Source organism: Octopus bimaculoides, chromosome 11 (genome assembly GCF_001194135.2).
Source record: "Octopus bimaculoides isolate UCB-OBI-ISO-001 chromosome 11, ASM119413v2, whole genome shotgun sequence".
Classification (NCBI taxonomy): domain Eukaryota; kingdom Metazoa; phylum Mollusca; class Cephalopoda; order Octopoda; family Octopodidae; genus Octopus; species Octopus bimaculoides.
The window spans coordinates 23,176,322-23,187,475 of NC_068991.1; the positions used below are offsets into that span (position 1 = coordinate 23,176,322).

General features: G+C 35.2%; 1 protein-coding gene across 1 annotated transcript in view; it reads right to left on the reverse strand.

Moving 5' to 3' along the window:
* Positions 1-11,154, reverse strand: part of LOC106871102 (transmembrane protein 87A) — a 67,148-nt gene that overhangs the window by 30,392 nt on the left and 25,602 nt on the right. Inside the window, exons 2-5 of the mRNA XM_052971629.1 lie at positions 7,822-7,882; positions 3,767-3,870; positions 2,620-2,733; positions 360-404 (exon numbers count right to left, since the gene is read on the reverse strand). Coding sequence (XP_052827589.1) covers positions 360-404; positions 2,620-2,733; positions 3,767-3,870; positions 7,822-7,882 — 324 coding nt within the window. The remainder of the gene's footprint in view (positions 1-359; positions 405-2,619; positions 2,734-3,766; positions 3,871-7,821; positions 7,883-11,154) is intronic.

The following is an 11,154-nucleotide window of genomic DNA, read 5'->3' on the forward strand; positions in this document are numbered from 1 at the left end:
ATATATATATACATAATACATATATATATAGACATAATATTCTCTAAAGAGAAAAAAAAAAAAAAACTTCCACCAATATCTTACACATACACACACACACACACATACAACACATGGTTGTGCCAATAAAAAAAAATATCCCATACAAACACCATTCTAATAATCAGCAGAGTCTTTACATACTCTGACTTGGGGGAAAAAAACAAAACAAAAAAAGAACAGAACAGTCATGGCTAGAATACCTGCTTTATCAGGGCCACCTTAGGGACTAAATAACAACAATATGAAAGAAGGCAATAAAACAATAAAAGAGCTATGCAATTGCTAATTATGTATGGAAAACAACTGTCAAACTTTACCTCTCGAGCTATGTCAAATACATCATAACTTTCCGTGTTCCATTTCTGAAAAGCGAGAGAAACATTAAATAAAAAGATAGTTGAATCCATCAAGGTATACATATATTGTATAAGCAATCAAGAAAATAAAGCGACTTCTATTGGGTTGGCAACTAAGTTCCCGCCATTTTTTAAAATTTTGGAATTTATTGCGTTTTTAAATTTTGGAATCTATTTTGGTTTTTTTTCTAGTTAAATTTTCTTTATTTTCAGATCATTAAAATGGAATGTCAAATTAAGAAAAACGAGCATTTTCGACACCTCCTCCTTTTTGCTTTTAATCAAGGTTCTAAGGCCACAAAAGCTGCTTATGATATTTGTGCTGTGTATGGAGAGGGTGCCATAGCTGAAAGAACCACTCGTGATTCAAAAATGGAAATCTTGACCCCAAAGACGCACCTCATTCTGGCCGTCCAGTTGAATTCAATGAAGAGCAATTTAACCAACTTTTGCACAAAAATTCTCGTCAAATGACAAGTGAACTGGCACAGAAAATGGAATGCTCCCACACTGCTATAGAGAAGTATCTTCCCTCAATGGGAAAAGTTCAGAAGTATGGAGCATGGGTTCCGCATGCTTTAAGTAACAAAAACAAAAATCAACAAGCCACAATCTCCGCTGGTTTGCTTGCTCATCACCGCTCAACACAGGGACACAAGCAATGATTTCTTTACTGAATCGCTATTGGCGACAAAAAATGGTGCCTGTACATCAATATGAAGCAGCGTAAGGAATGGCTTAGCTCCAGTAAACAAGCGATACCGCGCGTGAAACAAGATCTTCATCTGCGTAAAACGATGTTGTGCATATGGTGGGACTGAGAAGGGATTATTCATTACGAATTGTTTGAATGGAACCAAATGGTCAACGCGAAACTCTATGTTTAACAGATGGAACGACTCAAGAGAAAACTTCAAGAGAAAAGACCTAATCGTCAACATGGAGTTCTTCTGCTGCACGACAACGCCTGCCCTTATATTGCCAATATAATCAAGGAAGCCATTCAAATGCATGGCTGGAAAGTGCTGCCACTCCTGCTATACTCTCCTGATTTGGCATCAATGGATTTCAAATGCTATGCACAGAGTTTCATTCAATACTGATGCAGAATTGAGAGCTTGGTTGGATCAATTTTTCGAGTTGAAATCGGATGATTTCTACCAACGAGGTATTGAAAATCTTGTTGAACATTAGGAAGAAGTTGTAAACAACAAGAATGAATACAATATTGATTAATTAGTTGTTATTTTTTTTATTAAACCTTTAAAAAAATTTTAATTTAAAAAAAAACGGCAGGAACTTAGTTGCCAACCTAATACATGGCTGTTCAGCCTAATACAAATAGCTGCCCATGCCCTACTGTCTTTAAAAACATGACACATTGGATATTGTAGCTTTGAATACTTTACACCTCCACTCTCGCCCTCAAAACTGGACATGATGGTTAGGATTAGAATATTTTCAAACACAGGGATACTCAACCAAAGTTGACCTGGAATTAAGCAACAATAACATCAGGTGGAAATAGGGGTTTGACAAAAGTCAATACTCTGTCAACATGGATTTTAATTAAGCAAAATATAGCATAAATGCTTAATTAGTCAAAGTTACTATTTTGGGGTTGCACTGGTTATATAATCATTGTTTAATGATGATGTATTCAAGCTGGTGATGAACCTGCAAGAAATAGTAGCCAAATCTCCCTCAAATTAAATTGTTCTGTTTTAAAAACAAAATCCTGCAAAATGACAGGATGGTCACAACTGGAATGCCTTTGATTATAAACTTGCTTTATCCAGAGCCAAGCTGAGCCAAAACAACAATATAATAATCATTGATTTTACACATGTAACTTTCTATTAACTTTTGTTTCTTTAGCATGTGCTTGAAACTAATGGACCAAGACCAATATTTATGGGTAGAAGTATTAAAAGACAATAAACACTTCTAAAATCCTTTTTTTATACAAATTAATCAAAATGCATAGACTGTCCACTCAGATAATAGGAGCCAATATAAAAAAAAACATTGAACTGACCACTCATGCTAGAAATAGCAGCTAAATATCTCTCACTTTTTATCAGAGTTGACTTATGGACAAGTAACAATAAGTGTGGTCATAAATATGTGATCAAAATCACGTTAACTGGAGAATGCAACTAAATTACTGATATTTGTAACAGACTTGTGCTTTAAAGACTTAAATAAACAAAATTCTTACAGGCAAAAACATGGGACTTTTGCACTCCAGGGGAAGTGTTTTATTCGAAGTCATCTCAATCTTAGAGAGGCCGGTACCAGTATGGACAGAGTAGTATATATATTCTGATTGACTCTAAAAAAGAGAAAATGTTAATTAATAATAAAAAATATTTTTTTATTACACGTACAGACTGTCACACTGCATTCTTCCCTAAACAATTAAACACTACAACCACAGAAGTATTAAAAAATAACTATTGAATACCAAACTGGTCGAACAGTTTGTCAGATGAAACTAAAGTCCTAGTCACAATAAACACATACACATCCAATAGACCTAAGTATAATATTAAGTCACCTCACAATCCAATGCACTCTAACTTCAGTGTGCTATGCTACCCACCAGTACTCACTCTCATTTCAACCACCTCTATTCATTAACCCTTACATACTCTCGCCTTCATCTTATGACCCACCTCTACCTTTGTCCACCTATAATTGACAATCACTACCCTCTTCTTAACCACTTCTACATATCCCTGCCTTCTTCCCATTATACTCTTATTCCTTTCACATTCTCACTCATTCTGGTCCTTCTGATGCCATTATTCTGTTTCTACTTTCTCTCCAATTCCTTTTCTCAGTTACCTGTGCTAATGTAGGTTATCTTACTAAGTACTCTCTATGACTACATTTACTCTTCTATCCTCGCATCTCAAATACCCATTTCTGGCCTTTCCGTTGTCACTGTTCCCTTTCCAAATTTAAATTTACTACCGACTTGTGACCTTTAAAAAAGGGACACTGAAATTAATAGGGATGGAAATTAGGCCATAACTCATGGGTTATCTCTCAAGCCAGGTAGCTAGTCAGAATACTTGCAACAAAGTGGAGTTAAGCATATAGCATTCAAACAAAATGCTTTTATTGAGTTCTCTCTTGTTTAACATGCGTACTTTTCTGCTATTATTATAACTGAAATGTAGGAGTGATACCTTGTTTGACAAGTGGCTGCAGTAAGGCTTTTGTAACCAATCGTGTGGTTGGTTGTCCAATGTTTTAACTCAACATTCCTGTTATATCTCTCATAACATGACAATAGCAGGTTTTTGTCAATTTGATTTAGCAAATGAAAAGAAGGAAAAAATGCATAGGAAATTACTCACCAAATTATCTCCAATCAAAGCAAGTTCATTAGCACAGGGAAAATACTGCAAAGCCCACCTGATGCTCACACTGACAGACCCAGCGGTCTCTGGCTGGCAGGAAACTGGAAGAAGGTAACAAATAAGACAAACAAATGTCAGTTTTACAAATAAAATAAATGGTTTAGCTGTACTGTTTGCTATACTCAAGTATTGTTATATGCTGTGCATTTTAAAGAGCATGATATATAACCACTGAGTTAGAATTCCATATGTTTCATTACGTCCCAAAAGCAGATGTCTGGGGAGAAAATGTGTGTTATTACACAGATAATTCCATATCACTAGTTTGTTGGCTATAACAGGCATATAGTATGGATATTAAGTGCAAAAGAAGTGAATATAGAATTAAATTATTTAAAAAGTAATTTATAATTCAATATTATATATATTCCCCTATTTTGTACTTAATGTGTGTGTGTGCGCGCGCATGTGCACGTGCGTGTGTGTGAAGTAAGTAAACGGAATAGCCTTTTCTATAGGTGAATTTAGCTAAGGATAATGGACCATTAGACATGCCAGATGTGGTAATATTTATATCTGTGAAAAATGTTTTTTATAACCTCACAAATGGTGGTGGTATGAAATAAGCACTCAGTTCCTGCTGTAAAGTGGTAGGTATCAGGAAGGGCAAGCAGCCACAGAAACAATGCCAAAGCAGATACTGGAGCACAATTAAGTACTTGCACCTAGATTCTGGCCAGCTAAGATTTCCACATGCAATGAGTATGTAAGTAGTAGTGGGTCAAAAAACACTGACACAACTCACCCCATTACCATATGTGATATGATAACATATATGAGGTCTGATCAATAAGTATCCAAACTGTTGCCATAGTAACAAAGCTATAGCACACAAAGTGAATCTGCTCGCCAAAGATTGACCTTAAACTCTGCTCTGCATGCACACTAAGTGTTAATGTTCTAGCTCACTTCTGTTTGGAAGGAATGTGAGTAGTGTGTGATTGTCACATAAATAATGACAGAGAAAGTTGTCATGGCAATACCAGCTCAGAGGCCTATGCAAAGTTGCAGAGATTGTATGGAGAAGAGTGTATGAGCCGTGTACAAGTGGTTAAGATGTTTCCAGGATGGCTGAAAAATGTCGGTATTGACAAACGTTCTGGAAGACCCATAACCAGCAGAATTGAGAAAACATTGCAGATATGCATGTAGCTGTGAGTGGAAATCATCGAATCACCATCCGTGAGTTATCAGAGGATGTGCAGATTAGTTACGGTTCAGTTTCGTCCATTATCACTGAAGATTTGGGTATGAGAAGTGTGTCTGCCAAGTTTGTGCCAATACTGCTTTCAGCTGACCAAAAGGATGGGTTTCAGTTGCACATGATATTCATTGTGTCAAGAACGATGAAAACTTTTCAAAAACTTTGCATAGGCCTCTGAACAGGTATTGCCAAGCTTTTGGCAAAATTTGATGCAGATTCTCTGGTCAACTTTCTCTATCATGGTCAATGTAATGGTCGCATGCTACACATGTTCCTTCGAAGCACTGCTGTAAACAACAGAAGTGAGCTAGAACATTAAAACTTAGTACGCATGCAGAGCAGAGTTCAAGATCAATCTGTGTACTTTAGTTTCACTACTTATGGCAACAATCTGGATACTACATACAATGGCTGTATGGGTAATTTAAAGCTTGACTGAGGATGATACATTAAGTTTGAAATTCAGCAACTGTGAATGATATATCCTTCCTCTTTCCAGAGTTGTTTGTTGGCGATGGTATTGTATTTTAGACCCAGGTCAGCTCATGATCATCACATAAATTTATTCAGATATAGTCTGACTAGAACTACACATTCAGTATGTACTTTCTTTTTTTAAAATGGTAGGTGTAATCTGAGGCAGCATTGGATGCTACTTTTAGCAGGTTGAATGAGGCTTTCTCACTGGCTTGATCTCTTCAGAATTGATCAGGTATGCAGCACAAATACATTAATGAGAAAACAAAATGGATGAGTAGATAAAATGTTAACCATTTCACTCATGAATGTGGCTTCAAACCACATGTCATGTTCTGGGGATGGATGCTTTTCTCTATGTTCTACATTACCCCAATTCACCTACCTCTTGGGAACAGGTATGAAATATGGTAACGTTACTGTGATAGATTGACATGCAATCTATGGAAGGATTCATCTCCTATTCTCTTAGTGTATATTATGAAACCACAGTTAAACACAAACACTCAAAAGCTTCTCAAGTCTTAAGTAATATTTACATTCAACAACTCTGTTGAACATGCCATTTTCTCCTACTAAATGACCGCATATACAAATATGAGTTAACAAAAGTGCCTCTTCATGGTCATTTGACTTACTACAAAAAGCAGCCAAAATTTCCTTCAAATCACACTGTTCTTTCTTCTTTGAGACCTCCATATGCCTTGTGAGACTATGGATCTACATCTGGAAAGTTCCTCTTGAAACCACAAACCTGAGCAAGGTCTTTTATGGAGGACAAACATCTGTTCATTCATGCAAATCTCCCTTCTCTACACTACTGATATTGTCCATAAGAAAAGCAATGGTGAGTACAGCTTGGCAGCATCTATGACAACAATGTGGTCATAGATATCACCATCAGGATGCAACAAACTGGAATAGACACAACAAAGTATGCCATCTGACACTCAAACAGTCCAGTCATTGATATTTTTTCAACAGTGAAAGAATGAAAGGTAAAGCCAACCTCAGCAGAATTTGAACTCAGAATGTAAAGATGAACGAAATTCCATTAAGCAGTTCTTCTGATGTGCTAATGATTCTGTGAGCTTGAACTACAGTGATGATGATGATGATAAATATGTGTGTACATGCGTGTTTGTATCAACGTTCAGTATCAATAAAAATCATTTGCTAGATAAAATGATAATTCAAAAGAATAAACAAGTAAATTTGTAAATTACATGAGAATCCTCAATTAATCACAGAATATTTAGAAAGAGCTTATATGAAGAAAATCAATTTTGGATTAATTGATTGATTAATATCTTGATTTTATTTCCAGCTAGCTTTTTAATGCACCCTGCAATAAACATAACACAAACTTAACCATCGTTTCTCACACAGATAGCATCCCTGCAGTATTTCTCTAATTTAATTTTCCTATGCTAAACAGTACACAATTTTGTATATTTCCTTAATGATTATTTCATGACTACTTTGGTAAGAAAGTGAAATCCATACATTACTGATCAGGTCATAGAACTGAAATATGTTTGGACTTGACTCCTGTAAATGCCGAAATAGATAAACATTACTCATTGGCTAATATTTTTTTTTCTTAACTGTATAATTATTTCTAGTTCACTATTTAATGCTCTTTGCATTAAATACATTAACGATAACTTAACTTTAAGCCCCCAAAACTTTCATGCTTTAGTTTTCACAAAATATCTTTGTTTCGTGTTGCTACCAAGTTAGAATTTCTCATGTGTGTACACATAACTATGGCCCAATATCACACAATAAAGAGGCTTCACATGAGAGAATTTGTTCAGTCATTTGTTAAAGAATTTTATAAATCTGTAATAAATAATGGGATGGGTTAGTAAGTATATTGTTGTTATTGTTGTTTATCTCCATGTCAGTTCTGATAGATGGTCAAAAGCAATTTAAGACAGGACTATTCCATCTTTTATTCAGATATAGTATATCCTGGGCTACATAAATTAATGTCTTTTTTGAAGGTGGGAGGCTTGAAATATGTGGGAGATTTGTCTGCTGTTATTTTATCATGGTCAAACAACCATGTAAAGCCCCTCTCAAAGGTTTGTGGAAAGTATACATTGACCTGGTATGACGGTATGAGTGTAGTAGGCTCCTATAAATAATGAATTGGTATTATAAATTCATTTGTTGGGTTTGCATAGCGTGGGAACTGGTGCACCCCATAGTTGATGTCTTACAAATTTGGTGGAGTGGAGTTGGTGTGTGATGCACGAAGTATGTACATAAATTATTAGTTCATAGAGGAAAATAATTCACTTACTTTTAACATAAATTTTAGTTTGGTTATATGTTGTCTTTACAAATGTGAATTTGGAATTACTCTGCAAAAGAGAAAAAAGAAAACATTGAAATACTTGAACACTGAACAAAATACCACAGTGGAGATATTTAAACAACAGTCAATAATAAATAGATTTTCCTTGACAGCTTAGTAGTACAGAATGCCTTTTTAGATGTGAACTTAGCTATGATGTACCTTCACTGAGCAGCCAAATTACTTCCATAGCTATTTAATAACAAGCTCTCCATACAGCTGCAAACATGAATCCTTTTTCCAACAGCATGGACACAAGTAATCCTCACAACTATGTATCATGACAGTCATAGCTATGTGGCATTTATGATGTATTCAGAAAGCAATCAATTAATGCTATAACCATAGAAACACTTGTACAAAAACAAATTTAAAACAATCTTTTACTATCAGTCTTTTTTGCCAAACTGCTAACTTATGGGAACATAAACACAATAACACTAGTTGTCAAGCAGTGGTGGGGGACAAACACAAAGACAGATATACACATATATTACAGGCTTCTTTCAGTTTCCATCGACCAAATCCACTCACAAGGCTTTGGTTGGCCCAATGCTATAGTAGAAGACACTTGACCGAGGTGCCACACAGTGCAACTGAACCTAAAACAATGTGGCTAAGAAGCAAGCTTCTTACCACAGTCATACCTGTGCCTGTATACTCTGGAGATGTAGGGGATTGAACCCAAGGTCTTTTGTATACTAAACATTTTCCAATGCTCAGATGATCAACTTCTGAAAGGATATATTGATAATGTGATCAACTTCAATACATTGATACTTGTTTCATTCACACTGTCACTAAGGACAAAAGGCAAACATCAATTCTGGAAAGACTTGAAGTATGAACCAACAATGTATGCCTTCTCAGTTTTCACTACTGACTTAATTTCAAATTTTAGTACAGGACCAGCCAACAATTTTACTGGGAGGGAGTTAGTTGATTGCATCAACTTCAGTACTTGATTGGTACTTTATTTTATCAACCTAGAAAGAATGAAAGTCAAAATTGACCTTGATGGTATTTGAACTTGGAATGTAAAGAAGTATCAGAAGAAATGCTGCTCAGAATTTTGTCTCACATGTTAATGATTCTGCCATATCACCACCTCACCTTCCACTGACTTAATAATTCTTTCTATTAACCCTTTCGTTACTGTATTTATTTTGAGATGCTCTGTGTTTCTTTCAATTACTTTATATATAACAAAGAATTTAGTAAAATAACTTAGTTATCATTCAGCTAGTGTTAGGAACATAAATTGTGACTAAGGTTTGGTGGAAGATTTTAATTCAGAACTTATGATAACCAGACATTTGTACTCAGAGCCAGAGCCGGTTTCAGCCTGGTTGGTAACAAAAGGGTTAAGCCAGCAAGCTGGCAGGAATGTTAGTATGCTGGGTGAAATGCTTAGTGGTATCTTGTCTGTTTTTACGTTCTGAGTTCAAATTTCGCCGAGGTCGACTTTGCCTTTCATCCTTTCAGGGTCAATAAATTAAGTACCAGTTGCATACTGAGGTCGATCTAATCAACTGGCTCCCTCCCCCAAAATTTCGGGTCCTTAGATTAGAAAAGAATAATTCTTTCTACTTATTGGCACAAGGTCTGAAATTTTAGGGGAGAGGTCTACTTGATTACATTGACCACAGTTCTCAACTGGTACGTATTTCATCAACTCCAAAAGGATGAAAGACAAGTCAATCTCAGTGGAATAACCACTGATTTAATAATGAAAACAGTAATTAGTATTATAAACTGAACTCAGCTTAAATTGTCATTGAGCACTAAGGCTGCCATAATCGAGAAAACCCATAATCAAAGGCATTCTAACTGTAATGATATCCTAAAATTAAAATATTAGTCATTGGCTGACCAATTTTTCCTAACTATATAATTATTTGAGTTTACTATATAATGCTCCCTACATAAAACATGTTATCATTAACTTTAAGTCCTAAGACTTAATTTGCACTTTTAGTTTTCACAAGAGATCTAGCAATGAAATAATGATTTTACCAGGCTTTCAAATGAGAAGTTCTCATTTGCATACAGCTAACTAGGATCAATACTAAATAACAGAAAAGTTTTCATCCAGAATTTCTTTAAGACATTTGTAAGGGACTTTTATAAAAATGTAGTAAATAATGGGTTATTGCTATGTGTAAGTAGGTTAATAAGTGTGCTGACATTTTATCTTTCTAGAACTACATTGCCTAGTGTGTCCAACCTTTGTTAGGATGGTAAGGCATGATCTGAGGGGATTTACAAGCTATTATTAGCAGGTTGAGTACTTCATAGAAGTTGGTCTTTGGCTTGTCAAAATTTTACTTGGTCTAAATAGTATAAAGTGAGGAGCAGAACATTCAGTGAGTTTCTCATTATTCCTTTTGGCAAATACAGTAAAATAACTTTTTTGTTGAGGAGGTCTAATAAGACCAAAGCATGCCCCAAGTTATCAGATGTACTTGCCAAAATGACTGAAATGACTCCCCACATAATTATCTTTAATTAGAATTTTTCATGTGCATTGTATTAAACTTAACTAGATATTTTGTGCCAACACTGGTAGTATAAAGTATCTAGTTAAGTTTAATGCAATGCACATAAAAAAAACTCTAGTGGTATAAAACCATTGTTTCTAAGGAGTTTGTAATTTACTCAGTGTCTACTTGTTTTTTTTTTTTCTGACCTGTCTAAAATTTAACTTAATCTCTTGACGATAACAAAACGTATATCCTAAAGAGGAAATTATTTTTGTTATGAGAAAAAAAGAAGTCTCAGTGTGTGTATGTGTGTGTGCATGGTACAGGTATAGCTGTGTAATTAAGAAGTTTGCTTCTCAACACAGTTTCATATATTAGCTTCCATGGTGTGGCACCTTGGACAAGTGTTTTCTACTATAACCCCAGGCTGTACAAAGGCTTACAAGTGAATTTAGTAGACAAAAAGTGAAAAAGCCCTATCTACATATATAAAAATGAGAATGTGTGTCTGTCTGTCTGTCTGTCTGTCTGTGTGAATCCCTAAAACTCGAGAACTACGCAACCAATTTCATTCAAATTTTACACATGCCTTACTTAGGGTTCCAGTTGTGTTTTAGTAAAAAAAATTATTAACTTCTTGCAGAGTTCGAGCACACGGCAACATAATATCTCCTCCACTATTTAAGTATTACGTGTCAAAAGTGAAACAAAAACACTCATGTCAAATACTTTCACTTTAAAAATGAAACTATTCCACTAACTGAAACAATCACATTTCGATACTGTAGTGACAGAT